General features: G+C 35.6%; 5 protein-coding genes across 9 annotated transcripts in view; 2 read left to right on the top strand and 3 right to left on the bottom strand.

Moving 5' to 3' along the window:
• The window catches only part of LOC100116126 (cellular tumor antigen p53), a 58,419-nt gene extending 54,102 nt beyond the window's left edge, over positions 1 to 4,317 (top strand). The window contains exons 1-3 of one of the 2 annotated variants that reach the window (XM_001606850.5): positions 544 to 836; positions 2,565 to 2,862; positions 3,023 to 4,317. In XM_001606850.5, the coding sequence (XP_001606900.1) occupies positions 754 to 836; positions 2,565 to 2,862; positions 3,023 to 3,763 (1,122 nt within the window). In that variant the 5' untranslated portion in view covers positions 544 to 753 and the 3' untranslated portion in view covers positions 3,764 to 4,317. Of the gene's footprint in view, positions 1 to 543; positions 837 to 2,564; positions 2,863 to 3,022 lie in introns of those variants that run through there. The other variant, XM_016986188.3, reaches the window with a different exon arrangement.
• LOC100121420 lies at positions 4,276 to 7,389 on the bottom strand. Of its 2 annotated transcripts, XM_031932810.1 has the most exons (7): positions 7,033 to 7,142; positions 6,478 to 6,590; positions 6,197 to 6,410; positions 5,806 to 6,117; positions 4,994 to 5,407; positions 4,675 to 4,917; positions 4,276 to 4,587 (listed from the first exon to the last, which is right to left on the bottom strand). In XM_031932810.1, the coding sequence occupies exons 2-7, from the start codon at positions 6,564 to 6,566 to the stop codon at positions 4,342 to 4,344; spliced, it is 1,518 nt and encodes a 505-aa protein (XP_031788670.1). In that variant the 5' UTR covers positions 6,567 to 6,590; positions 7,033 to 7,142; the 3' UTR covers positions 4,276 to 4,341. The 2 variants fall into 2 exon arrangements, with proteins under 2 accessions (XP_031788670.1, XP_016841674.1); XM_016986185.3 differs by lacking the exon at positions 6,478 to 6,590 and having other exon boundaries at positions 7,033 to 7,389.
• Positions 7,390 to 8,201: 812 nt separating this feature from the next.
• Positions 8,202 to 11,457, bottom strand: LOC100121402 (oxysterol-binding protein-related protein 11). The gene is made up of 2 exons (XM_003424700.4): positions 10,925 to 11,457; positions 8,202 to 10,638 (listed from the first exon to the last, which is right to left on the bottom strand). Exons 1-2 carry the CDS (start codon positions 11,154 to 11,156, stop codon positions 10,262 to 10,264), a joined length of 609 nt encoding a protein of 202 aa, XP_003424748.3. The 5' UTR covers positions 11,157 to 11,457; the 3' UTR covers positions 8,202 to 10,261.
• A 271-nt stretch (positions 11,458 to 11,728) lies between these two features.
• Positions 11,729 to 18,687, bottom strand: LOC100121386. 2 transcript variants are annotated; one of them, XM_001604953.5, is made up of 19 exons: positions 18,527 to 18,665; positions 17,480 to 17,581; positions 17,300 to 17,351; positions 16,958 to 17,208; positions 16,694 to 16,876; positions 16,497 to 16,629; positions 16,260 to 16,429; positions 15,886 to 16,178; positions 15,187 to 15,653; positions 14,851 to 15,111; positions 14,494 to 14,780; positions 14,149 to 14,359; positions 13,902 to 14,078; positions 13,666 to 13,780; positions 13,405 to 13,595; positions 13,086 to 13,320; positions 12,837 to 13,003; positions 12,509 to 12,752; positions 11,729 to 12,317 (listed from the first exon to the last, which is right to left on the bottom strand). In XM_001604953.5, the coding sequence occupies exons 2-19, from the start codon at positions 17,530 to 17,532 to the stop codon at positions 12,148 to 12,150; spliced, it is 3,660 nt and encodes a 1,219-aa protein (XP_001605003.2). In that variant the 5' UTR covers positions 17,533 to 17,581; positions 18,527 to 18,665; the 3' UTR covers positions 11,729 to 12,147. The 2 variants fall into 2 exon arrangements, with proteins under 2 accessions (XP_001605003.2, XP_003424728.1); XM_003424680.5 differs by having other exon boundaries at positions 11,800 to 12,317; positions 15,187 to 15,626; positions 18,527 to 18,687.
• Positions 18,612 to 23,975, top strand: LOC103315578 (meckelin). 2 transcript variants are annotated; one of them, XM_031932809.2, is made up of 14 exons: positions 18,612 to 18,719; positions 19,747 to 19,881; positions 19,962 to 20,132; positions 20,228 to 20,526; positions 20,621 to 20,821; positions 20,896 to 21,144; positions 21,213 to 21,346; positions 21,418 to 21,583; positions 21,673 to 21,957; positions 22,034 to 22,465; positions 22,531 to 22,805; positions 22,893 to 23,073; positions 23,148 to 23,358; positions 23,429 to 23,975. In XM_031932809.2, exons 3-14 carry the CDS (start codon positions 20,015 to 20,017, stop codon positions 23,650 to 23,652), a joined length of 2,775 nt encoding a protein of 924 aa, XP_031788669.1. In that variant the 5' UTR covers positions 18,612 to 18,719; positions 19,747 to 19,881; positions 19,962 to 20,014; the 3' UTR covers positions 23,653 to 23,975. The 2 variants fall into 2 exon arrangements, with proteins under 2 accessions (XP_031788669.1, XP_008203373.2); XM_008205151.4 differs by lacking the exon at positions 18,612 to 18,719 and having other exon boundaries at positions 18,786 to 19,881.
• The last annotated feature ends 202 nt before the right edge of the window (positions 23,976 to 24,177 follow it).

Here is a 24,177-nt window from a genome sequence, read left to right as displayed (position 1 = left end):
CGACTCTTCGACTTTGTAAACATGCATCTTTAATGAAATTGTTTCATTTGCGATTGCATAATGGAAATTTACAGTTCACGCTCTGCGTCTAATTGTAAGGCAAAGATAGGGCGATTTTCAGGTGGGTATGACTCATCGTCGTAAAATTTAGGCCCCACTTCTTCAGATTCACGCGCAAAAAGAATGAAAAGGAGAATACTATAGGTATAGACGAAGGAACGATCGAATTCGAAAAAGTGAAAGTTTCTGCATTCGAAAAGTACAATAAATAAAGCTACCTTCATGGTAAAAATAAAAATTTTCAAATCCCAAAAGTATAGTGCATTTATTAGTTAATAAACTTAGCAAGGAAATACTTACAACATCGTAATCATCGCAGAATCTCCATTACACAGCTCGGTACCTTCAAAATCTCCCGCCATAGCTCTGCGCATGATCGTTTGCGCGCGCATCGGAAACGTTGCCACGTGACCGTGGTGGGGAGTTAAAAAACACCCACGGGTTTTGGCGGCAATATCCGTTTCTTCCGTGACTGCGCCTCCCCAGGCTTCCACTGGTCCACTTCGCGCAGTTTCCGTGTGGACGCGTAAGCACTCGGTGTGTTGCTGCTGCCGCGGGTGCCTTGCTGCAATTTGATGCTGCGCTCCTCAGCGGACGGCGTTCCCAGGAAAGAAGATAGTGCAATAACGTAGTGAAGAGAAAGAGCAGGGCTGAGACTTCCGGAGGCAGCATCCATCGCAGGACGACGACACCATGACGAGGGAGGGCTCGTCCCTGCTCACCAATTCGCAGGAAGAACAGCTACTTCAAGAGTATGCTACGACGAATGGGACAATGTGAGTACCGCATAACCTCTCAACGGGCCATTCCCACCTATACTCCACTTTGATATACCCAAACACGCTCGGACTTGCATCATTCGCGGGAGGACGCGCTAACCCTTTTTTCTCGGAGGGGGGGGGGGCGAGCATGCTTACACGATCCTGAGATACCGATAACACCTGGGCCTCTGATACGGCGTATGTTTGTTTGCGGTGACGATAGTTTAAAGCCACCCCGCAGGGGGTTTTAACTCGCGTGCATCTCTTCTCTTTGTTCCGCGGGAGCCTTGTGCGATTATGGGAGGGAAGGATCTGTTGGCTTGTTGATTTGGCGGAGCGACCGTTATTTTATTAGGTATACTTGCGTAGGCGTTTGACTCCTGCACGCTTATCTATCGGCTGGTGGACGATGCCACGCGCCTGACACTACTTATAACCGTGACTGGAAATCGACGGATTTACACTACTGGTGGCGGTTGGGTTTTACAATCGGCTGATTTACGGCCTTGAAGGTCGGGACTTTCCTTTCAGGGTGCAGGGAGGACATCTTTTTTTTACGTCGCTGCGGAATATCTTCTACATTGTATATTGTACTCTGTAGGCCTGCGATCCTATATACTCCAGTTTGCGGCGGTTATAAAACCGATGTACGGATTTGAGTCTTGCGGTTATTTTAACGAAACCTAACCTGCTTTTATCGAAAAATATTAGCCACTTTGTAAAATAATGCTAGCATAGCGATCTGTTTGTTGGTTATTTTACCAAGCCAATAAAATCAACTTTTAAAAGAATATTTAGACTCTTATCACGATAACTATTAGAAATTATTTAAAAATAATTTTCTTAGTTTTTTAAGATAACAATTCAAGTATTTGACATCATGATTTTATATTTGGAAAAGAGTGTGTCTCCGCGGCCGATATCGCGTACGCGAAAACCACAGACAATTTTCCGGAAAATTTTTCGCGTACGCTACTAATTACCCTTTCGCGTGCGCTAAATCTGTCGCGCACGCTAGAAAATAAACTTTTCGCGTATGCTAGAATAGTATGTTATACCATGGGTGCCGAAAATTGCAATTAAAGTTTGCATTTTGAGGTTAGAGTGGTATAAATGAACTTTTTTTGTTTTTTTTTTTTTGAGCAATTCTTTCGCGTGCGCTAAAGTGCTCCAAATTTTCTTGTAAGAAGCGAACGGAGTACTTGTATGAGAGATGGAGCGAGAGATTTTCGCATACTAGAGTTTTTCTTGTTTAGGCAATTCTTTCGCGTACGCTAAAGTGCTCTACATTTCCTATATATAAAAGAAGCAACAGGAGTGACTTATGAAGGATGAATGGAACATCTCTATGTATAAGTACTCCGTTTGCTTCTTATAAGAAAATTTGGAGCACTTTAGCGTACGCGAAAGAATTGCTCTTAAAAATACTAACCTGCCCGAAAAGTTTATATCTAGCGTGCGCGAAAGATCTAGCGTACGCGAAAGGTTGATTTTTCTAGCGTGCGCGACAGATTTAGCGCACGCGAAATTTTCCCGGAAAATTTGTTAGTTGATTTCGCACACGCTACAAAGTTTTCGCGCACGCTAAATTACATTTCGCGTACGCGATATCGGCCGCGGAGACACACTCTTTGGAAAAATACAAAATGTATCTTTAGTCGAATAAATAAAGAGATTATTCAAAATCTTCCATCAATTTAATAAGTAATGTTAACGATGAAATGTTTATTTATCTTGTTTCAGTGACATTGATCCACTGCAATTTTCACTGTCTTTGGGAAACCTAGGAGACGCATTTGGCAGTCATTCTTTTGCTAATTGTGAATACGTTAATGAACAAACAAACGTAGAAGAGGACAAGCTTCAATTGCAGCAGATGCTCGCCATGTCAAATCAGCAACAAATGGTGCAACAGATACAACCGCAACAGCAGCAACAACCATCAATTGCAGCTCCTATTTTAGGAAAAGACGAATTTGCAGGAGAATATAATTTCCAGCTCATTTTAAAACACCATCAAAACAATGGAAAACATTGGGTTGTAAGTATTGTAAAAAATTAATTATTTTATTAAAAAAATTCGAGTAATATAAGATTATGAAATTGCCTTTAGTACATTTAAAACTGTTTTAAGATATTGAATTATCAAATACTTGCAATCATGGATAAAAATTAACAAATTTTATTTTATTATTTTACAGTACTCTGAGAAGCTAAGCAAGGTTTTTATCCATATGGAAGAAGTGCTTCCCTTGCATTTTCAATGGACTCCTCCAACAGATGGACTGTGGGTTCGTGCAACAATGGTGTATAAGTTGGATCAGCATCGAAGCCAACCAGTGCAAAGATGCCATAATCATATGGCACCAGATAATAACAGCAACCGTAGTTGTGATCCACGACAACTAAAACATGTCATTAGAGGTATGCATGGTGCATGCACATATGAAGAGGCTTCAAACGGTCATCTATCCGTACTTACTCCACTTGGAACACCTGAGGCTGGAATGCAAAATGTCCCAATGGATTTTGTATTCTACTGCAAGAACAGTTGCACAAGCGGAATGAACAGAAGACCAACAGAGGTCATCTTTACATTAGAAACCGATCAAAACAAGATCCTTGGTAGAAGAAAGTTGGAGGTAAGAGTATGCAGCTGCCCCAAGAGGGACAAGGAAAAAGAAGAGAAGGAGCATGAAAGTACCTTGAACACTGGCTCAAAGAAGAGAAAGTCCACAACCCTGATGCCAGGAATACCACCAGGAAAAAAGCTGTTGATGGACAAAAATGTCTTTGAGGTTAATTTAAAGATCTTGGGTAGGGACAATTACAACGCTGTTATTAGATACGCCCACGACATAATGGCTGGTGCGGCCATTCGAACAGGCAGTTATGATTTGTATAAGCCTTACATGGAGGATGCGATGCGAAAATCGCAGTGATTTGTTTTTTTTTCTTTTTTTAAAAGGGTGTAAAATACCGAAAAATAGAGTTTTGGTTTGTCAAGTTTTTACATTGTGAAAAAAGTTTTAACGTATTTTAACGTAAAAGCCGACAATTAATCTTTCTCAAGCAATCAGCTAAAATATAACATTCGGTTTTTCTTTTGTATTCCTGGCAAGCCAAAATTTTGCCAAAGTGTTTCTTAACTATACGTTTGATGCAATAATAAAGTTGGAAAAAAGTTTTTATGAAAGTCAAAGAAATGTTCATCAGTATTTTACATCCTTGTATAAATTAGCATGCGTTTTTATATTTAATTTTATTTTTATAACTATTATAATGTTAGTTTAAGGTGTCATTCCATATGTATCATACACGCAATACTTGAATTTTCCAATATGTTTGGGTAGTGCGATAAATTAAGTATTGAAATTTTTTACTTATTATTTAAGCATGATCTCCAGTGTGCCAGATACAAACCTAAAATGTGCCTTTAAACATTAAGACGATGTTACTTACAATAAATAATTTTATTATTGACTTTTCGAAGTAACTCAAACGTTTACAATTCATTTGTTTAAACCTTGATGCAGCCCTCGTCAGTGTCGAGTTCGATGAGAGTGATAGCGATGGAAGGCGCGGAAAAGTTTTCCGGTAATGTCGCGACGTGATGCGGCTGAAGCTCGAAAGGTTCTCGCAGACTGGCAACTTCTTTTCTCACGTGTAGCTCCGCTCCGTCGGTGGACACTCCGTGAAGGATCCACTCCCAGCTCATGCCGCAATTCGACTCTGAATTGGAAACCCATACTTTGTCGTTTTCGCTCTAGAAGAAAAAAAAATGTAAGCCGTGAATGACGCGTACGCGCGGTTGCGCAATAGTAAAGGCCCATAAATCACTCGATCCGCCTACCTGCAGCACGAAAAGCTCGTCCTTCCAATGAATTATGTAAACTGCGTCTTCCTGAAAGGGCAAGGGAATGGGCAGAACGACCTTTTTCTTGTAAAAGTGTATCAATGGCCCGGAATGTTGAGCGCTCAAGTGCTCCAATAAATTACCGGAGTTGATTGTTTCACGACAGCCCGTACGCTCGCGCAATGGACAGCACAATCGGCCGCTGGTCATCGACTCTGTCGATCCGCCCCAGACTGGTGTCTGCGACATCGAGTCTTACATTAATCCCGTTGATTTACTAAAATTATGTTTACTTCATGAAATTCACGCAACTCACCTGCGGCACACTCAAGTACGATCCCGAGTTGTTGGTCTCCTGTTCGTCCCTGAGCTCCGTGAACGAGCCGTTGACGGAGTCGCCTACGGGGTTCTTGTTGAGTTCCCCGGTGCTGGCGGATTTGCGCCTGTCGTAGAGTCTGAGCAACCACCTTCGGCCGTAGAGCAAATTGCCGTCCATAGTGCAACTGGCGGCCGAAGAGGAAGAACTGCTGGACGTAGGCATCGATGTAGGAAGGCTCTCGGTGGAGACGTTTCGATCGTCCCGGAGCCGGTCGACGCGGCTGTTTGGCGACAAGATCTTGGAGAGGAGGTGCTTGGCGCGAAGCGATGAGACTGGGCTTTTATTGCGCTGGTGATGAGCTTTTTTCGGATGGCTCGACGGCCCGAAGATGCTGTCGTGGAGGGAGCGGCCCTTGGGAAAAAATGTTTATCTTTACAATCTTATAGAGCTTTTCAGATTAAAAGACACTTTGGTTGTTGCGATTTAAATTATCAAAACGCGCGTTGTAACTATCATCGTCCATGGTAAGTTTTTTCTATATTTATATACTTTCTATTGTAATCTAAATTTGAATAGATTTGTTCGGAATTTTTTGAGATAATTTAATAAAAATAAAAAAAAAAACGATATGATACTTAGTATCCAAATATTTAAACGAATTCTAAATCGTACGGCGATCTAAGTTTATTCTGAGTATTTTTTTTTTATAATTGTTGCTGAATAAATTAACCGTTATACAACAGCTCATTGACTGCTCTTTCGGTAAACATCCTCGAGGACTTTGCAAGAAAAATAAATATTCAACCTACATTCGATCCGCAACTTCGCCCATCGTCATTTCCGGGTAGAACAACATCGGGATCAACAAGGGCTTCGGTAAGTACCCGGTGCGACTTATCCGCCAGTAGACAACGGCCCTGTCCCAGTCTAACTCTGCAAACGGGGCATCTTGCAGTCTTGAGCCGACAGCCGAAGCAGAGCAGATGACCGTGGACGCACTGGGATACCGGCGGTGCCGCGCTTTCCAAGCACACCGGACACTCCAGAGCTTTCACCACACCCGATACCGCGCGCACCAGCTTCTGGGCTACTTCCGGCAGTGGTCCCTCCAAAAGCGTTCCCTGTTTGTTTGGAAAAATCGAATTTTTTAAATCTGCACGTTTTTTATCAGAAAATATTTAAACTTAACAGAAACCTCACCGTATGATCGTTCCGCGAATCGCTTGGCTCTCTGCTATCTTTTTCCCCGAGATAGGCGAAATCGACGTTGTTCGTAGTCTGAGATTGTGACTTTGGCGGTCGACGCCAAATACTCAAATTCACGCGGTCGTTCTTGCCGATCAAATAAGCGATGTCCTTCATCTCCAAGCCCAGGACGTCCCTGCCGTCGATCTCCAGTAGACAATCGCCTGATCTGAAATTAGGAGAAGATATTGAGATCAGGTCCGCGAGACAATACACCGAGCAATTTCAGCGCGTACATATAGTGAAAGTGTGCGGAATCGATCTTGAGGATTACATCCTTGATGCTCTCAATGGGCTGAGTCATGTTAAATTTGGCCATAGTCATTCGCGAGTTCTTATTCAATGGTATCTATAAGCATCAATGAAATTTAGTCATCCTTCGTACAAAAACATAATGTACTTTGAAAAGTTCATGAACTTATTAAAAAAACATAAACCAGTAAAATTATTCTAGTAGCCGCGAGTTTTCCACTAATAAAGGCAATACATGGCTCTGGAATAATAAAAGGTAATTATAAAAAGCGCGTGTATAATTCTTTACGACGCTACTCTTGGCTTCAGTAAACAACCGGTAGTTATAGAGTGCCGTCGTTGAAAACAGCAAATATTAAAAGTAAATCATCATTTGCGTCAGCGTTACCGTTGCAAATCTTTTTTTAAATATAATACACGTTGATCATAGCCTTCAATAACGCATCGTTCTTATGAGTGATTAAATTTTGTTATACACTTCATGTCGTATACCTACTATAATGTCTACATTAGCGCGAAAAAAAAAAAATGTTCCGTACCTGAGTCCCGAAATGTCGGCGCTACTGGCGTTCTCGACGGAACCGATCCAAGGATACGGATCCCATTTGGATCTGACAAGGTGAAACCCATGCGATTTCTTGCCCTTGCTCGCCGATCTCGAATTCTCGTTGTCCAGCACCACCTCCTCGCGACCGATCGAGATTATCGGCCCGTTGTTCAACTGCGCGCACTCCTCGCCACTGTCCTCGCTCATTTTTGTTTTCTTTCTGCCGATTTTTTTTTTAACAAAGGTATGCTAAACTTCAAACGCAAAGAAGAGCCGAAGCGAACGGCTCGACGACAGACTCGCAACTGCTCCGCGATCGCGGCTCTCAGCTCTTTACTCTCCCATCATCATCTGACAAATAACGCCAGAGGTAAAAGTCGACATTCGTCTCTCGGCCGCTCGCCTTCACCTAAATCCCGCACTCGCGCGCGCTCTCGTCTTGTGCCCTTGACAGTTAGGACCTCCCCCCATACGCAGTTGTGCCCCATCCGCGCGAATCGCGCAAAAATACTATGCCTCTGGCGAAAAGGTGGAAATTTCGTATGCCAACGTCGATTTCGAAGTTGGCGCGTTTCGGGAAAGCTGATGAGCGATCGGCAAGGAGATCGTATGCGTGGAGGACACGGTATCGACGATCGGTCGGTGTACTTTTGTGGAATTATTAAGGAGGCTTTTATTTCTAAGCTAGTGGCTTTGATGAATGGATTATCGTTTGCAAATGGTTTGTGAGCGAACTATTACGTTTGTATTACTGTCGACGGTGGAACCTATAGATTTTTAATTGTTTTTCTCTTTATCACTGTGCACGGCTTTGTGTCAATTTCACTCAACCTTATTCTACTTTATAAAATGCTCATAAACTGCAACATTGAAATTTGTCTTGCAGTTCTTGAAAAGCTCGATTGTGTACTCTGGTGAGTATTTTACTAGCCGTTCGGAGTATTATTCTTTCGTAAAGTAAACTGATGTGTGCGAGTAGACGTTTTTATATTATAAAAGAGTCATTGAAATCGAATGACAGAATTTTGCATATAAATAGATAATCTATTACTCGCGTGATAACGACATTGGATTTTAATTGTATGTACGCGCGATGATACATTGTTAATAAAATAATGGAATCAAAGGTATACTCGTCACAAGAAATCATAAAGCCAAGGATTAATAATAAAAGCCTGTAACGGTCAATTTTTATTTCCTGAAATCCTCTTCGGCAACTGTACACTTACATACAAAATACGTATCTACATGTTACGAATTTTCTGACACCCTCACACAATTGCACGACTCTTCTCGTTATTTTGTTTTTACATTTTACATAAGTAAACATTCTAGAGTTCGAATTACAATTGATTGGCGTGGCAGAGCGCACTCACGTTACAAAAAAACAATGAAATTTACTCTTTACACACAGGGACAATCAACGAAAAGAAGACTAAGTTAAAAAAGACGATTACAAAAATTCTGGAAGGCAGAGGATGTCTTATTCTTGCTATCGTTCGAAAAAAACAATGATATGTAGGAAACGCACTTGTGTGTGACACTCTGGATCTCGCGCGACCGACAAACGCATAGCTATACAAACAGAATAACAATGTATTTGATTATTACATTATAATAATTCTAAATGGAAAATATTTTGTACTTCCTTGTCTCGTATCCTAAGTCGAAGCTGTTGCACAAGCGAATATAATCTATTTTCTGTCTCAAGCTTAGAATATTAAATGACTGAACTATGGTGGAATTCAATAGTATTCTTATCACTTACAATGATTACTGACGTTATTCAGAATTTTATAGAAATAATTAATTAGTCATGGTTGGCTTATTTTAACTATACTGTACAAGTTTCGAGTGAATTTAAAAAAAATGTCGAAGGGCAAGTATTTTAAATACTTCAAAGTATGATCCAAAGTATTCATAGAAATAAATAAGACAATATGTTATTTCTAATTGGAAAGCAATAGGCATTTATAAAGAACAAAACCTTTATCGCAAAAGTAATTGAATCCAAATATCGCTTAAATCATTAAAAAATTATAACCAAACCTTATTTATATGCCAAAAACTTACAAGATATTGAAATTTTATCGTTTCTCTCAAGTAAATCGTCTATATGTCTGAATATATTTCCATTAAAATCGATAAAATAATGTACTATAATTGAAAGTATTTTTTTGCATAGAATCGTAATATTTTTAGAAAAATTGACATTACTATACGAGAAATATGTTCAAAGCACTGAAAATTAGGATAATTCTAATAGCGAAATTTGTACTTTCATGTACAATTAACATTTTAATTTTCAGTCAAATTGCCTAAACTTGATAAAATAAATTTTGTATGGTTTACTGAATAGTGCAAAAACTGATATTAAATCACAAAAGTCTCTTTTTAAGCTATAATTTGCCCGGAGTCAATAAAAGTTGTAATTTTAAATGTCATTATATTAAATATATTTTTACAACTTAAACTTCAATAAACAAATATTCAACAGATGATTGTTATTATATATATGTATATTTTTACATTTTATATTGGCCTATGCAATAATAAAAAAAGTTCATTTGGAAAACCTGTGACTGCACAACAAAAAAATATAGCTTAAAGTTTAATGTTTTGAGAAGAAAGAGTTTGAAAGACTCATTTTATCCACAAAGAATATTTGATTCTTTTGCTAGATATTCATGATATTTTAGGATAGTCAACTGCCACTTTGTTATAGACAGATAGTATTTTACAGTCAAAAATCGACAGTTGTGTTGTAAACTTCAAATCAGGCACAGTATCTTTTACCAACATTTTTTCAATGAAATAGAGGATTTTTCATCTAAAAAACATTTTACTTCTTGTTTGAGGGTGCATCTGAAGACTTTTGTATTATTGTTGCGCAGAAACAGAAGTGTATCCGATAAGATTTTTTTAATTTTCTCAACCATAAAGTATCAGTAATGTTCAAGGGATTTACTGTCAAGACAATATGAAAAATCTCTAACACCAGATAACTCTGCAATGTTCTCAATGACCAATCCTGGCAAGACATTATCGCTCATTACTCATTCATTATCTACCAAACAACAGCACTCTACGGATCAAGATCGCACTACCACAAAGGCAATTATCCGCAGACTCTACTGCTCTTTGTCCCTGGTGACGGTCCACCAGAGCCCTCCGTTGACCTTGGCCTTGAGTCCTCTCTCCCTGGCCTGGTCGAGCACTCGCTACTGGTAAAGGATGTTGAGACACTGATTGAGGGTATAGACTGTGGCGTGAGCAGTTGCCTTAAGTAGCAATAGTTCTGGATCAAGATTCAAGCTGCTACTTTCGATGGATTGAGCCAGTGACTGGCTCTGCTTTTCAGCCTTGTTAAGCTGTTCACGGCAGTTGGCAAACGCATCCAGGACCTCGAGCTTAGCCACGCTGCCACTACCTCCACTTCCTGAATTGCTAGCGCGCAGGCTGCCTGAGTGTTCACGAGGTGGCAGTGGTGGGTGACTGCTGGCAATGGCTCGGGTGTACATCTCGGTGACCGCGCGAAGCTTGTCCACCCACTCCTGCCGTGCCCTGGCATCCGTTGCACGCAGCTTTATCATGTCACCTGGAGAGACAAAAACAAATATTTGTTTTAGAAAGTAATATTAGTTGCACTCATTTTAATTAAATTAAATAGGTAAAAGAAACATTTTACGATGCAATTTTTATTTTATAGCAGCCTATTGACAAATTCAGAGTATGAAATAGCAGTCATACAAAATAAAAGGATTTGTAAAATTTAACATTTATCAATCGATCAAAGCCAAATATGATCATAATTATCATATTATCATAATAGAACAAATTCTTGAATAAAGAAATAAAAATTTTTGAAGTTCAAGTCAACTCACCAGTAGCAGAATTTACGGTAAAGGTGTTGGAGTCCTCATCACTAGGGGCGATAACAGCACCAGCAAGATAAATTGAACATCTAGGTCTTTGATTCTTCTCTGACTCGCTCAAAAAGTAGTGCAGCTCACCGGTCTCTGGACTCAGGATGAACCAGCGATATTGCCAACCCTTCATGGCATTTGTGTATTTGTGCAGCAAACCCTCGTAAGGGTACCTGTTTTGAACGCTCATTGTCAAGTTTTCTGAGCGATCTTCTTTTCCAAGTCATATGCAAGGTTTACAACAGTAGCAAGTCATTTTTCACTTATTTGGTTATGAATTACTGTTGTTACTCTACTATTTTTGAACTTAAATAATATGTTAATTTCACTATATACAGCACATTTTGTGCAATAATACATTTATATCTACGTATGGGTGGGTAATAGATGATTCATGTAAAGATATAAACTTGCTAATCTTGTTAGTCTATGTATCAACATTTCTCTCAAAAAAACACGGAGACATTTTTCTTTACTGTTGAATAATAAAGAAAAAGCCCTCTGGTGTTGAGAAATAAAAGCAATGCATGACCGAAGCGCAAGGCGCAAGCGCGGGATTTTTAAGTGTGTCTCCGCGGCCGATATTATTTTAATACTATAGGCATAACTACGGCTTGCAAACCTGAGAAGCGTTCGAAAACTTATATATACCATTTTTTATTTTATTACATATACATAATAAACCGTTGTCTTAACAGTGAATTAACAGGAATAATTTCTACGCTAAATTTAAATATCAAATAACCAAAGTACACAATAATAAAGTCATAGAAAATATTTATTCATAAAATAACTTTTTAAAGCCTATGGTACAATGTTTTTTTTAAAGACTATAAAAAAAGAAACTACAGAGGTATTTCTATGAATACAAAGCTTAGTCAAAGCTATATCTTAAGATATATTCGTATTTTAAAATACAACGTCGTATTTAATTGAACCTCAATTCTAACAAAATTACCATTCATTCTTGGGGCTAACTCTCACTCTCTTTACTAGTGATACGACAATGATCAACAATTTTATTTAAGACTTGCCTAAGTAAACTTTTATAAAGCTAAACTCCTTTTTATACTTTTTGGCTCCGTAAGAAATAAAATTAGTCCTCTGTATAAACTTTCAAGTTTACACGCTAATAAACTAAAAATATACATTTTTATCAATATAAATAAGATTGCAGATACTTATAAAAGTCCTTCTTCTGTTAATTTAACTTTAAGTTCTGGTATTTCTACTTGGTGTGAGTGATCATCATCTATACTGATGATTTTAACTGTAATAGAATTGCTTGTTGGAAGAAGTTCTGCAATTCGTTTAGAAACTGGAAGAGTCAATTTCTCTTCGGGAATCGTAGCTGTGAACACACATAAGAATTATTAAAAATTGTTAATTAATGAAATACATTAAATACAATAAATGGTTCTTTTTTACACGGCGCTTAGCGCCCCCGCTATGCTCGGGTGCTAACTGCGCCATGTAAAAAAGAACACGTATCGAAATGAACTATTATTTGTAAACAAGCAACACAGAAAAAAGTTAACTTACGCGAAAGACTGCAAATAATGCCAAAAGCTGGAAATCTGGTGAAGTCTTCAGTAAAGAGACGAATGTCAGTGTGAGGGACAAGTTCTGTATTACCATAGTCCATAAACAGCACGCGACTCTCATTAGGCGTTGCAGCAGAAAGGATACAAACTGCACGGTAAAATTTATCTTGGTACTTAGCAATACAAAGCTCCTCATCCCTTGGAATGTAATGATTCGTTGTCTTTTCTATATATTTATCAATCTATTTTTAAAAAAAAGCATTAAGATTAATGAATTATTGTGAAATCTAAATTTATTAATTGTTCTATTAAACATGAATATTTACGATTTTCTGCATATCATAATATATGGCATTAAGGGCAATCTGATCATCTGGACACAAAATGAGACTTCCGTTCTCTTCATAATAACATAATACAATTGCTTTTATTAAATCTCCAACATCTCCTAACTTTGGATCTGGTAAATCATATAAAGTGTACACTTTTTTATCTAAAAAAGTAAAGTTATTATTAATTATTATTAACGAAAAAAGAAAATACTAAAAAAATCTCTTCAATAACGGTAAGCTTACCATCTTCTACACCTCTTTCCCATGTAGGTTTCAAATAGGTCCTTACAACGTCATTAACATTTTCATTTTTGTCGGTTTTCAATACAACACCATCTTTTAGTGGATCGCCAGTAAAAGTGCACTTTAGAATTGTACTATTAATAATTAGTTGATCAAAATAATCTTTTGCTTCTTGAGTTAACGGAACATTTTCTGGTACATCTTTCAGCTTTATTTTTCTTATACCTGACGTTTGCTGTAAAAATAACATTTATATATAATCAAAGATAATGTTCATTTCAATATTCATTTTTTGGCTAATATTAAATAACTTTCTTACTTCTTTAAGTTCCTCTGACAACTCAAATAGTTTATCAGTACTGACTTCCTCGTCATTGCCGTAATCAATGTATTTAATTACAACCTTTTTGTCTTTTACTGCAGTCACTATTGCTCTATAATAATTGTTATCTAAGATGTAGTGTGCTAAGACTATCTGCCCAATTACTAGTGGGGCACTAAGAGGCTTTCCTGTAAAATATATTTGTATCAATAATGTCAACAACTTTGAATATGATAAAGAGATTAGAAAAAATATTACGATTTAGAGCATATTTAGCAACATCTTGGTCCAGTTTATGAACTCGTTCCTTCTCGAGATTTTCCATATTGCGTACGTGCAATGAATTTTGACTAGAAAAATGCATGAGCATCACCTGAAATATTTTGCATGAATAGATAACTAAATAAATATTTATTAAATAATTTTTTTCACTTAAATTTTTATTCATTTTTATTTTATTTTATTCGTGCAAATTAAACGAACCATAAACACACCTCATTGCCATTGCTCAAGGGAGCATACAAGATTCCTTTTTCTTCAGATTTAGGAATCCATTTATTTATTATAGCCTTGCCAATGTTTTCCACTTCCTCGGATTTTAACGTTATCATAGCTGACTCACTCGAAACATTGTCAACAGTAAATTGTAAATCTGAAGGTCTGGGCTCCGGCTAAAATGAGAGAAATTTAATGATTATAATTATTGATCATAAATAGGTTCAAAAATATTTATAATCTTACCATCTGAGTGTTCGGCAAAAGTTTACCCATTACACCCATACTGCAAATATTACTGAATTGTTTAGGTACAGGTGTGCAACTGACTGTATCAAAGACTCGACTTTCGTCAATGGCAGCTAATCTGATTTGTGGGGTTGTTCTTAAGACTATGCCTCTAGACCACAGCTCACCATCCTCGATTAAACCACATACCATATCGCCAACGTTCGGACTAAAACATTATCACTCAATTCAGAAAAGAAACAAAATTATTGAGAAAGTCGTCGTTTTACTTAAAATAATTCGATGCTGTGAAATTTTCATCGCTAGAAATGTGGAAAATCAAAAGTAAAAATGCATGCATACCTAAAAAGAGAATTTTCATTCAACATTTTGTCACACGCTACTTTCATGTCATCAATCAATTTGCAATAGTTGTCCATTTCATCGTCGGGTACAAGTGTTAAATTATAGTCACCATTACTTTCCTTGTTTAACAACATGAATCCCGATGTACCGACTTTAATAGAATCCATTACATTGGGTATGTTTTTAATTTTGTTTTGTACTATCTCATACTCTGTTAACTGAGATACAGGCTTTGGTTGTGGGCTTGTCAAAGGTGCAGTCGGCTTTGCATTGCAGTTAGCCATCTAATATTTATAAAAGAAAAAATAACTATTTGTAAATATACATTATAGTTATAATGTCAATGAAAATTACCTTTTCAGTAACTTGAGTAGATTCAACTGGAGTCTCAACTTTCTTTGAAGGTTGTGCTTGAACAACGATTGTACCGTCCGCCAAAACATTCAATGCCTTCACCGATAGTGTGTCGTCGACATTCAAACCTTTACAACTAGAATCTGTACCTTCTGCAAGACGAATTTGCCGAGAAAGCGTTGGTCTTTCAGCAAAACCATTGATTGGACAGACTTCATTTACTTCAAGTTCGTCAAATGTACCCCAGTCATGATAGAAAATCTACAAATGTATATAAGATTATTTTAGAAACAGTCATTATTTTACTGAATATAATAACAAAATCTAAAATATTACCTTTGAAATCTTATCTAAAGAGACAATGGTAGCTCTATACCATAGGCCATCAGTCTGCAGAATGCACTTGACATTTTCTTCAGGTGGAACTCGCTCTGTAGCATCGGCATAATTTTGTAGATCCATGAAAAGTTTCTCGATTGTCTCAACATCACTGCACCTTTGTACCCAGTAATTGCCATTTTCGAGAGACGACGTGATCACAACTTTTACAAATTCATTTTTCGGAATAAACTGTGATGATTGAAAACCCATCTCGTCATCGTTGGTTTTCAAGTCGATTTTACGCTGCTGTGAATGTTGTGGCTTAGCAGGGAAGCTTGTAGCCACAGCTTTAAAGTTGTCTGGTGTAGATGATTGTTTGTTTAGATCGTTTCGGTTTTCATTAGGCGTTTGATGATTATCAGTATTCTTCGTTGACAATGCAGGGCTCTTTAGACCTGAAATGTTTGTTTGATCTTGGTGTACTAGATAAACAATAAATAAATGTTTGTATGACAAAATAGCTTATGCTTATGATCTACTATGATAATTAAATTTTAGCAGGATGCTTCTAGTAATAAAAAAATAATCATTACAGAAAATATTCTTTGTGTAATGGCGTTTGATTAGTAAAAAAAGTTGCATTAAATTTTTAACTTAAGCAATATTTTAAAGTAAATTAACTCTGATAAGTTTGAACACAAAACATTATGTTACCTGTGATAGCTGATGTTAACTTTGGTCTAAAGTTGTCACGTAAAAATTTTGGATCCTTATTTTGATTGACATATGAAGACGACGTTGTTGGTTGAACTGATTCTTGAGATGGAGCTATCTGCCGTTGCTGTTGTTGGGTTTGATGAGGAGTAGTTTTTGGACGGCGTAGTTGCGTAATGCTTTGAGCTTCAATTTCTTTTACACTGGACTCAACTTTATGGTCTTCTGTACTAGACTCGATATCGTGACCATTTTGCACTTGAGATTTGTTAGAAACTCTTTTTACTAATGGTCTGCATAAAAACATAATATGGATTAAAATATTTTTGATATTAAAAAATTTAAGACATAAAAACAGTAATATAACAACGTACGGGATTGGTTGACATTCTAATTTATGATTAGCCCAATCATTGACTTGGCAAGGTTTACTGCAATAAAAAGTTATACCACACTTTTGACATCTAAATGGCGTAGGGGCAGAACATATTTTGCAAAGACCAGTATCATCTTCCACTTCTTCTGTGGCATATTCATAAAGGCCCTGTGAGTATATTAAAATTATTAGTTATTGAGTATATCATATAAGTAAATAAACGTTAAAAACATACTTTTTCTCGTTTCTCATAAACATTTTGAAGATATGCTGCAATGTCATAATGTGGTTCTGGTAAATTGTAGTATGTGTATCCTCTGCCATAAGAAATATGTCTTCGACCATCTTTTGATACATGGACAGTTCCTCTAAGTAGACAATTTAAATAATTAGTATTTGTTAACTTATTCATATATACTTAAATATACCAACCTTGTGTACATTAAATTCGTGTCACGATACGGTTCTGGCGATTCATATGGATTAAATGTTGTTGTGTTATTTGGAACTGGATATAATAATTCATCTTCACTTGTATAAGCATTTGGCCGAAAAGCTGGTGTACAATTAACTTTTTTGACATCAATGACTTTCTTTGTGCCTGATGAATTATCTCTAAAAAATCAAATATAAATTTAATATGAATGCAACAATGAAAATTAATAATTTTACATTTAACAAATTTGGAATAATTACGAGAAACTATCATTGTATCTAAAGTCAACTATTGGAGCAGACAAATCAACCTTAGTCTTCTGTATTTTATAATCATCCTTAAATCGAATATTCAACATTAATGGCAATTTCTGATTCAACTCGGATATAGCCTGTTCTGCTTCACCGTACTTAGAGAATGAAATGTAGGCTTGATTGGTATTGTTCTTTGCCCTGAAGACAACCGTGCCAGTCACCTTTCCATAAGTGAGGAACATGTTTTCTACGCCATCCTATATCAAAGATAGAATTTATTTAATAAAATACTATTACAAATGAATTTGAAGATAAAAAATAAAAATTAAAAACATTGTTTAAATATACCTTTTCTAATTCTAATGGCAAGTTTGTGACATGAAGTGTAAAACTAGTTGTTCTGCATAAAAAATAAAACAAACAGAATCATTTCTGATAATAAATAATTTTTTATTTTAAGTTTGCAAACAATGCATAAAAAGTTTATAAATAAAAAGATTAAAAAAATAAAACACTCTTTGCTCTTACTCATTGCCGTTCAGCGTAGACGTATTGTTGTTATTGGCCATTTTTAGGTCCATTTCAGCAGACCTTATTATCGTAATTAAAAATCAATTTTGACAGCTGCACCTAAAGAGGAACAAAAAAATTCAATTTGAAATTCCCAAAAACACAAAGTTGAGCGGTGCAGCCGTATATATATATATATATTTTTGTAGGATCATCGGCGCACAAAACGCCCTTGCCCTTGCGAGGACATACTCACGTGTTGATGCTGCGCCGCGCAGGCTCGAGACAAAGAAAAAACGACTGTATACCTATATATATATATCGTTTCTTTTTGAGCTAATGTATATAAGTGTATGCCTATACATATATAGATACACTCTCTGCGCCGGCTCTGTTTACATCTTTTTCGCTAGAGCCTTACACACGCGAGTCGTGTATTCTTGGAAAACAAGAAACTTAATAACGCTCGTAAAAATGCAGCGACCAAAATGGTTTTTCTCTTGTGCTTTGTGTTATGTTTACGAGTAAGAGTATCGAGGTATGCCCCGATGAATCGAACTGATTTTAGTTAAATAAACTTGAATTTGAGATGGAGAAATCTTTTACCATAACACCTAGTGTGATTTTGATTTCTAATACGCGAGTTGACGTGCGGTTCGTATATGGTGAACAAAGAAGATTGTATTTATGTCTTCATAAGACTTAGACACTACTTAGAACGAATTCCTTTGCTTATCGCAGCGAAACTTGATAAGTACATACACGCACTGCGCGAGATTTACGTTGACAAAAGAATACTCGGATATTCTAACGAACTTTTTTAATTGTGAAACCTTAACGGACTTCAACGTCGACTGATTTTATATACTCAAAATCAAAACTCGAATGAATTGGGACTCGTCAATCGTCTTTTGTATGTATATAGCTCTTTATATACAGACACAAAAAAACTCGAGTTTGCCGCGTAAACATTCGATGCCGGCAAGCGATTGTTGTAAAGTAGAAATTCTTTGCGAGCGATAAATTGTCGCACTATCAAGAGTAATTTGACGAAATACTGCTTACCCTACAGTCTTGAACTCTCGAATTATAGTCTTTGTTGTAAAATAGTTGCTGATGAAGTCTAAAAACTCGGAAATTCGTCCCTTCCCGACAACGTCAGTTCGCTAAGGAAGATACTGCCGGACTGGTGCAGACGTGAACGTGAAGGTGAACCGCGAGTAGCCTCCGCGCGGCAACAACCAAGAAAGTCACGAAGGTAGGTCTGTTCACGTTGCTGTTATATGACGAAAGCTAATAGATGGTTTGAACAGAAATTATCATCTGTTCAGCTTTCTTTTGAAAGATTTTCCGATTTTTCTGCAGAGGTATTCAAAAGCATAAATCACCGGTTCGATATGAGATTTTTATTACTTATTGGCTACAAATGACCGTCACTAACGATTTTATAGTTTTGTGGCGAACTGACCTTATCCGCAATAAGACGAAACCGCGCTGCGCGCTGTATATACGGACGTAAAAAAATTGTCGGCCGTACATACAAAGTAGTAAGGTAATTAGGTAAAGAGATGTATATAACGAATTTACTTAGGTTCGAAGAAAACATACATTTTTATTGCTTCTGGGTTTTGTCAGTATTTAAGTTTGTAAGAAACTGTACGCAAGCAAAGGGGGTGAGAACAAAAGAAAAATGTTACGTTAAAAACTAGTCAGTCTCATATTGTACGTTATGGTTTGGGAAATGCGTCTCTTTTTGATAAAATATAAGAAAAAACCATTTATTTCAATACGAATACGCAATAAAGGACTGTTCCAATAGTATGTAGAGTACTAAGACAAAAAAATGAAATTGTCTGTTATACCTTGCACTTTTTAAAATTAAAGCTCAAATGCATCTGAAATTTATGAATGTAAATCGTTTTCATCATATGAATAATTGTTTATGAAATATATTCAAGTTTGATTTTCGTTTGTTATATTATTTATTACTTGCGCTTGCAATAAAAAAGTTATTAACGAAAGAATTTATTCTTTTTTTCCTACACTCTGAATAATGTATGTTTTGCATGAATTTTAATGTGCAAGGCGTTGATAAAGTAGAATTCCTTACCTGGTTGTCATAGTAACTCTGTATTATGTATACAAATACAATTCAGATATGCTAATACAATAAATAAAATGATGCCCTGTGTGTTAAGTCAGAGAAAAATAAAAAATGCATCACTCAAGCATTGTCAAATTTATAATTATCTTTGCATTATTAACGTCTCCAATTGTTATTCAAGGATTTGGTGAGCAGGAGACAAATATATTTGAATACAATCATCCAAGAAACTGCAAAAGCAATGAATACTTTGATATTGATTCATTTTCTTGCATTGAGTGTGACAAGGAGAAAAATTTGGAGCCATCGGAAAATGGTAATTTTTATTTATTTATTTATTTATTGTAATAATACTATAATTAAAGATTTCAATTTCATGCGCAACAATTTTTACAGGTTTTACATGCGTTTGCAATAGAATCAGTAGAAAAGTTGGATTTGAATATGACATGCCAAAGTGCGAACAGTGTCCACTTGGTACTATTTTGACTTCCGATAGAAAAAGCTGCATTCCTTGTAGAAAAGGAGATAATCTTACCTGTTATTGTGGTATAAATGAAGTGAAAGGTAATGTTTGGAAATCCGTAGTAAATTATTATATATTTTAACTATGAATTGGGTGGGAAAAAATTAAAACTTTTTAATACATAAACTTGTTTTAGTTGAAAGAGAAATAAACGGGGAACTTCTAAAAACTTTAAAATGCATTGAGTGCTCTGATAATAGTTACCCATCATCTGATGGTTTAAAATGTCTGGCTTGTCATAACACTACTGCAACCAGCCATATAAATTGTGCATGTCCAATCACAACCCATGTCAGAATTCAAGACTATTGCTTTCGTAGAAATGAAATAGATCTGATGGATGTCCGTAATACATATTTGGTACAGTTTTCCAATGAAAATATAGATAGTTATTATTTTAGAAAAGAATTAAGACTGTCTGCTTATTTATGCAAAGTTAGTATAATTAATCACTTGCTGTTTAACTATTGAATTAGTAGGCTGTATATATCTATAAAATGACAATTGCTATTTGTTTTTTTTTTCTAAGGATGGTGACAAAACAGCATGTGAGCGTTTATCAAATATGTGTGCTCTTACACTTTCTGAAAAAAGCATACCCTGCAAACTGTCGAAATCCAAACAAGATCCACATTCTATATTGTGGATGTTTTACGAAGAGAATGGTTATCCAGTTGTTGCAAATAATAAGATTGTTCCAGTTAAATATACTCTTGACAAAAATGATGGAGTGAGTATGAATTCCAGACCTATTTCATTTTATTTGAAATGGTTTTTTAAAATTATATGATTTATAATCAACAGACCAATCGACTAAACTTTACCATTGCTACATTTTCTCTTGATGGTGAGCTCAAGTACATAGATACGCCAAACTTATTTTGTACATTTCTCAATGATGTTAGATTTGGAGTTAATGTTAATAAACAGTGCAAACTCTATGCAAAGGAATTGACCACTAGAGAAATTAATTTTTTTGTGCCATATTTATTATACAATGATAAAGGAAAATCATTTTTAAGCACATTACCTGTTTTTGTTAAAAACAGAGTTGTAAGTATTATAGGTTTAAAATAATATCTTGGTTAGATTACAAATGTAATTTTATACTTTGTTAACAGTGGCAGCCTCTGAAGAAATTCTTTCTTATTGATAGTATATCTAGTTACAAAGCAATGCCAAATTTGGTAGATGATAGTTTCAAAAGAGAGGATGAGCTTACTATACTGAGATACATGAAATCAATAGAAGTTTTGTAAGTGAATATATATGTTATTTATTTCAAATATTTTGACTGTCTTTTAAGTGAATTTTTATACATTTCAGAATTACAGTACAAAACGATAAGGAAGGAGGGCATATTTATTCACCTCTGATTGTCATTGACTATGGAGAATTGAAAAAGCAAGATATTCAAGATAATAAACAAATCAAAGTTGACTATAAAGTTATTTTTATTCTAACAAATAAAAATGTAAATAATTCTATAGAGGTAAGATTTAATCACAAATCAACCAAGCACCATAATAACTTTTTTAAAACTAAAGGTGATCTGATTAAGTAAAATAACTACTGTTATAGATAGCTATTGGAGTTTTGTCAGGATTTGCAATAGCATATTCAGCATTGAAGGCTTGGAGCTATTGCAAGAGAAACTTCAATGGCATTCTCAATGTAGGAGTTGTAGTATGGTTTTTCATATACAGCTTGGGTGCAGTTGGAAATGTATTATTATTAGTAACGACTAGTGTTTGTATCTATACATTCATTTTTTACAAAGGCCAAACAGTCCTGCATATTCTTCTACCCACTGACAGCGTCGAATCAAAAATTTGTTTATGTACGATAATAGCATTTTGTTTCAAGGTGAGTATTGCAGCTACGCTTTTGATTAAAATTAAGTAAGCCATACAATATTCTGAAAGCATAATTGGTACTGCAGATAATAGAAATTTTGGCGCTGATTTATCGTCATCGCAACATCAACGTCTTCTTCATAGACTGGGAACAGCCGCGCACAATCCAGACACCGGTTCGATACGATTCTCCACACACATCTCTCAAGAAGCTTTACAACAACCGATTTGAGCAACAGGATAGCGTTACCAAAACTCCGAGATCGTCGAGAAGCAAGAGACGATCTGACGGATCCAGTCCTGAGACCAGTCCCAGAAACTCCAACAATATAGCTACAATCGAGAAACATGCAGAGTCCTATGGAATTGAGGCGGAGGACGGAATCACGGATAGAATTCAGCACCTGCCTGTCAGCATTTGGAGAACTTATTTTGTTGCTAATGAGTGGTTTAAAATTCAAACCAAAAGAAGGATCAACGTAGCTTTACAGATAATTTTTACGCTCTTTATGCTAGAGGTTCGTAAAGTTGATTGTTACTTTAGGGTCTGCAAGAATACATGAATAAAGTATTCATATTTCAGATTGTAGGTTTAAAGTATTGGACCCAACCAACACCAGAATTACAAGTTGATGAAAATGAAATTCATGCATCAACTGAGAAAAATTTCACATTGAGATTCGGAGTTGGAGCATTAGTTTATATTCTTTGCTATTGTGTACAGTGGATAATTTCAATAATTTTCTATGAGAGATATGTTAAAAATAGAATGCAGCATTTCGTGGATTTATGTTCAGTAGCAAACATTAGCATATTTATTTTTGCTTATGACTACTATGGCTATTATATTCATGGACGGTAAATATTACGATTATTTTTATACGTAGCATGAAAACAAAGTTGACAAAATGTACAAGAAATTAAAAATGATGTTTTGCATTTAAGGTCGGTTCATGGTTATGCTGACACAGATCTAGAAACGTTGATTAGCGATTTGAAGAAAGAAGAAAATAATTTATGTGCTCATAGAGGTTTGATACCAGGAACAACTAATCAAACCTTTATCGCGTCTTTCTCCTCTTCCTTTAGAGAAATTTACCACAAACTTTTAGATTTGCAAACTGCAGTAATTCAATTTTCATAAAATAACTTTCATAATATTTGCTTATGGAATTCTTCATCTTTGTCTTCTATTCACAGAATGAAAGCCGATTTTCACGGAGAGATATTTTGGAATCATTGAACTGGGAAAAAAGTCTGCAAACTCATTCAAAAATAAAAAAATTTCTAACGGCGTTTGTAGATCACTGCTTTAAAGATTTGGATTACGTTATAAAAGAAAGACTACTTTTGGAAAAACTATGTGACATTGAAATCGGAAGTAAGGACGATCAGTCAACGTTTTACATAGGTAATCAAATAGACAATGTTTCATGCTAGCTTTTCTTATCAATTAACTCAATAAAATGTATTCGTTTTAGATAATAATAATACTTTCGATCGTGTTATATTTTATGGAAACGAATGGACTCTAGGAACTTTTGAAATTGCTCTATTTATCTTCGTACAAGCTTTATCCGAGGACTATATTCTTGCTTGCATGGTGACTTTACTAATATCGCAGTTGCTTATTACTATTTGTAGAATTAATGGTAAAAGAAATTTGGCTAAAAAGACGTTAATTGATGAACGTTTTTTGATGTGAACATCATATGTTCAACGTACAAAATTTTTTAACTAATTCCAAATGTATCAATCCTATAAACGTACAATTTCTAAATATTTTGTAAAAAATTGCAAAGGCTAAAAGAGATTTCATGCTTGCTTAATTTCAACTGTTATGACTCAAAAAAATGGATAATCAAGAATCTTGTTTTAAAGATTCCTTACAAGTACTATAAAGTAAAATACTGTTTGTAGTGTAATTTATTAATCATACCACGCCTCTCAATAGTAAAAAAGCTTGTTTTGTTGTTGTACGTAAGCTTTAAGTGTATAGCTGAAGGCTTTTGAAATATGTATTACCTTAATATATATTATTTCTTAAAGTATAAACGCTAATAAACTATATATGCAGTGTATATTCTAAAATTTTGTACAATATAAAAATAAGAGTATTTATACGTTAATGGAATTTGCTTTTTCACTCTTTTTTGTGATGATTCTCCTTTTAATAAGCAATGTAAAAGTGTTTGTAAATGGCAATTGTAAAATTTGTATGCTTGATTAT

The sequence above is a fragment of the Nasonia vitripennis genome, chromosome 5 (genome assembly GCF_009193385.2).
Source record: "Nasonia vitripennis strain AsymCx chromosome 5, Nvit_psr_1.1, whole genome shotgun sequence".
NCBI lineage: Eukaryota > Metazoa > Arthropoda > Insecta > Hymenoptera > Pteromalidae > Nasonia > Nasonia vitripennis.
This window is presented reverse-complemented; position numbering and strand designations above follow the sequence as displayed.

Excerpts from the sequence above, each read along its gene's own strand:
- LOC100121420 (XM_016986185.3), bottom strand. The coding sequence starts at position 7,247 with ATGAGCGAGGACAGTGGCGAGGAGTGCGCGCAGTTGAACAACGGGCCG. Across the intron at positions 5,408-5,805 it reads GGCGAAGTTGCGGATCGAAT|GGCCGCTCCCTCCACGACAG; the intron begins GTAGGTTGAATA and ends TTTTTTCCCAAG. Across the intron at positions 4,588-4,674 it reads ACGAGCTTTTCGTGCTGCAG|AGCGAAAACGACAAAGTATG; the intron begins GTAGGCGGATCG and ends TTTTTCTTCTAG.
- LOC100121402 (XM_003424700.4), bottom strand. The coding sequence starts at position 11,156 with ATGAGCGTTCAAAACAGGTACCCTTACGAGGGTTTGCTGCACAAATAC. Across the intron at positions 10,639-10,924 it reads TACCGTAAATTCTGCTACTG|GTGACATGATAAAGCTGCGT; the intron begins GTGAGTTGACTT and ends TTGTCTCTCCAG.
- LOC100121386 (XM_001604953.5), bottom strand. The coding sequence starts at position 17,532 with ATGGACCTAAAAATGGCCAATAACAACAATACGTCTACGCTGAACGGC. Across the intron at positions 16,630-16,693 it reads ACGAATTTAATGTACACAAG|AGGAACTGTCCATGTATCAA; the intron begins GTTGGTATATTT and ends TTGTCTACTTAG. Across the intron at positions 16,430-16,496 it reads TTTATGAGAAACGAGAAAAA|GGCCTTTATGAATATGCCAC; the intron begins GTATGTTTTTAA and ends ATATACTCACAG.
- LOC103315578 (XM_008205151.4), top strand. The coding sequence starts at position 19,677 with ATGCATCACTCAAGCATTGTCAAATTTATAATTATCTTTGCATTATTA. Across the intron at positions 20,527-20,620 it reads TGTCTGCTTATTTATGCAAA|GATGGTGACAAAACAGCATG; the intron begins GTTAGTATAATT and ends TTTTTTTCTAAG. Across the intron at positions 23,359-23,428 it reads TCAGTCAACGTTTTACATAG|ATAATAATAATACTTTCGAT; the intron begins GTAATCAAATAG and ends TATTCGTTTTAG.